The 3375-nt window shown below is 33.6% G+C and overlaps 1 protein-coding gene across 1 annotated transcript in view; it reads right to left on the minus strand.

The window, feature by feature from the left end:
- Positions 1-2508, minus strand: part of nr5a1b (nuclear receptor subfamily 5, group A, member 1b) — a 16726-nt gene extending 14218 nt beyond the window's left edge. The window contains exons 1-3 of the mRNA XM_082142023.1: positions 2351-2508; positions 1507-1625; positions 941-1082 (exon numbers count right to left, since the gene is read on the minus strand). Of these exons, the coding sequence (XP_081998149.1) occupies positions 941-1082; positions 1507-1608 (244 nt within the window). The 5' untranslated portion in view covers positions 1609-1625; positions 2351-2508. The remainder of the gene's footprint in view (positions 1-940; positions 1083-1506; positions 1626-2350) is intronic.
- Positions 2509-3375: the final 867 nt, after the last annotated feature.

A 3375-nucleotide genomic window follows, 5' to 3' on the forward strand; every position in this document is an offset into this window, starting at 1 on the left:
AAAGTTTTATACAAAAATAATATCAAATAAAAAAAGTATTTCTGTATTAAGTTCTGTATTAAATGTATGTGTGTGTGTGTCATAATTAATAAATTATATATGTGTGTGTGTGTGTAAAGGTTTTTCAGTTCATATGAATACCTGGCTTCAAATTAAATGTCATTTCTTGCTTTGTTTCTCGCTTTCAACTATATAAATAAATAAATACTTAATAATAATGTATTTGTTGAACTGGAAATGTTCTTATATGACATAAAACTGTACAACCGTTTTTGGTTCTATTTGGAATCTTTATTTTTAGAAGTGAAGGATTAGGTTCTATAAGTTGAATGTTGCTTCTTTTCCGTTTTTATAAAAATCGTCCTTCTATTCGAACTAGTTAAAAATACCTCTATAGCCTGACTGATTAAAATAGAGTCGTGCTTAAATAAATAGTTAACCTTGATCCAGAAGCAGCGCGCGCAGCCGGGAACGCGGAGGTGCCTGCAGATAATAGCGACCTTGCAAGAAGCACTGCGATTTCTTTTGTTATTTTTTCACTGTTGAGTTTTTCCCTGGTCTTTTCTCTTATTCTAAATCTACATATGAAACTAATCAACCGGCTGCAATGCAATTTCAATTCTGAATCGGGTTTTTTTTCTGACCAACGTGCCTTACAAAATACAATATTTGTTCAGGCATACGATTGTCTTTATCGGGCATATAATACATACATGTATATTTTAATAATAAAAAAGATAATAAAAGAATTAGAAGATAGTAGCCTAGACTAAGCAATATTAAAAAGAACCAAATGAAAAAAATGGATGAACAATAGCCCATTTTATACGATTTTTTTTTTACCAATGTAATCCCTTAAATAATTGATTATTATTTGACCCCCGAATATGCTTTATAAATTTAATTGCAGTTATATTTGAGATGAAACTGTTCCGCTTACCCTCCAGCCGCATCCCGACGTTGAGACATTTCTGGAAGCGGCAGAATGGACACCGTTTCCTCTGGGTTTTATCAATCTTACAGTCTTGACTCTCTGCACATGTGTACCGTTTGTTATTCTGTACGGTCCTCTTAAAGAAACCCTTTATAATGAAAAATAAATACTGTTACGATTCGTCAAAGGTAAACAATGCAAACAATAAATAAATAATATCTTCAAAAATGCAATTCTAGACAAAATGTAGCCTAATTACAATGGTAGCTTTAAAATGAACATATACATTATTAATTTGCTCGCAGTGACGGAAATATCTAAATATATAAAAAATCATCATACAAAAATCTAACATTTGATACAATGTAAAAATAAAACTGCATTTGTCAGCTTACAGAGCTGTTTCTTCACCTGACCCTTAAAAATACAAATAAATTCAATTCAATATTTAAATGAAACAAATGATTCTTTAATTGAACACAACAAATAGGCCTAAATCTAATCACATAAATTCCTACATTTTAGGTCACCTAAAACAGATTGAAACTTTCTTATTTAGGCTGATTTATTACCTTGCAGCTCTCGCAGGTTAATAACCCATAATGATAGCCAGAAACTTTATCCCCACACACCGGACACAACTCTTCCAGGTCCGTATCATAACTGTAGTCCATCCCGCCCCGCCGAGCGCCTGCGCACACACACATAAACACACACTGCTAAAATGAAGGTTCTTCAGCGGTTCTGCAAAGAACCTTCTTCCTATCAAAAACGTTATGGTTCTTTGGAAATTAAAAATGTTCTTGCAGTTACATTATTCATTTCTGGACCAGAACATCGATGGATTTCCATGAAACTCTGGATGGAACTAGATCATTTAAAATATGTATTTATTGCACCAGATTGTAAAATCTTTGTCGGTTCAAATTGGAACCTTTATTTGAAATGTGATCTGATATCAAAAAATAATTGAACAATAAGGCCTTGAAATGATCGCATTCAATAGGCCTAAATCTAATCAAGCAGCTTTAATTGATAAATCTAAAAATGTCATAATAGTTGGCATTTGAGCATGATGGCATTGCAATTTCTGTCTACGCTTAAACTGATTTTTAGCAAGTAAATGTTTATAAAATCACATCACATTAAATTAACTAGAAAATATTACATCGGCATCATTTAGAGCATTTAATTGAGCAATAATACTAATGCTGCCTATTTGTATTATTTTGTTAAATATCAATAGCCTATATTTCAGATGCTGTCTAAACATAGGCTAATTATGTGATATAAAAATATTACTTTTAGATCTACCTACTAATAGAATAATCGTTCTTTCACGCTGTTTGGTTGGAATGCAAATGGGTCCAAAAGAACTCACGAAAGCATGTGATGTTGAAGTGAAAGAACTGTTACCTGTCAGTGACTCCTGCTCCTCTGCGGTGCTTCAGTGCTGCTGATCTCTGCGCGAGGAATTTAATCACCAGAGCCGCGACACCCGCGCGAGCCTGCCGGTTCACTTCGTGCGTGTTTCCCCGGTAAAAACCTGCGTGAAGTCTGCGAGGACAGCGCGAGGGCAGCAGCTCTTTATTAGTGTTTGGCCTCGTGCGTTCACACAGTAGACATGCCCTCATATTCGAGCACACGCGCGCGCACGCACACACATACAAAAAAAGGAGTGAATGAGCGACAGGAAGAAGCGCCTATCTGCAACAGGTACTGAGAATGAGGAGGAGACATGAAAACGTTTTAGTGCAAATTAACGCTGAATAATTTCTGATTAAAAATAACTCTTATATGAAGACACCTACCTGAGCAAACATAGCCTACTTAAATCAACACTGTAAAAAAGATGTTTCCTTAAGTACAAGCAATTTTGTTTTGTCTTTTTAAGTACAACCAACTTGGATGATTAGCCTAAGTCATATCAACGTAATTTACACGAAACTGACTTACAAAATGAGTTGAACTTATAAAAAAGTTGACAATTGCTTAACTTATTTTGATGAGTTAAAGCAATGTAAAAACATGTTGTAGCCTACTTATTAATCATACAATGTTTTAGTGAACGTGTTAACATTATTTTTGATGTGTTAAAATAAAAAAACATCATGTGCACAAACAATCTTAAAGTAACCTTACATTTATTATAATAATTATTTATAAATAGCATTTGCTCACTTATAAATGGTCCAAAGCAGGCATGAATTTGAGTACATTTTTGCTCAAAAAAAAAAAAAGGTTCCAAAGGTTTTTTTTCTCGTAGCGATGCCATAGACGAACTATTTTTGGGTTCCTCTAAGAACTGGTAAGTGAACAGTTCTTAAAAGAACAATTTTATCTAGTGTGAATAACATTTAAAAAATCTAAAGAACCCTTATCCCTATAAATAACCTATTGTATAGGCCTAATTCAAAGGTTCCATTGATGTTAATGGTTCT

This window comes from Leuciscus leuciscus (assembly GCF_965113295.1).
Source record: "Leuciscus leuciscus genome assembly, chromosome: 16".
NCBI lineage: Eukaryota > Metazoa > Chordata > Actinopteri > Cypriniformes > Leuciscidae > Leuciscus > Leuciscus leuciscus.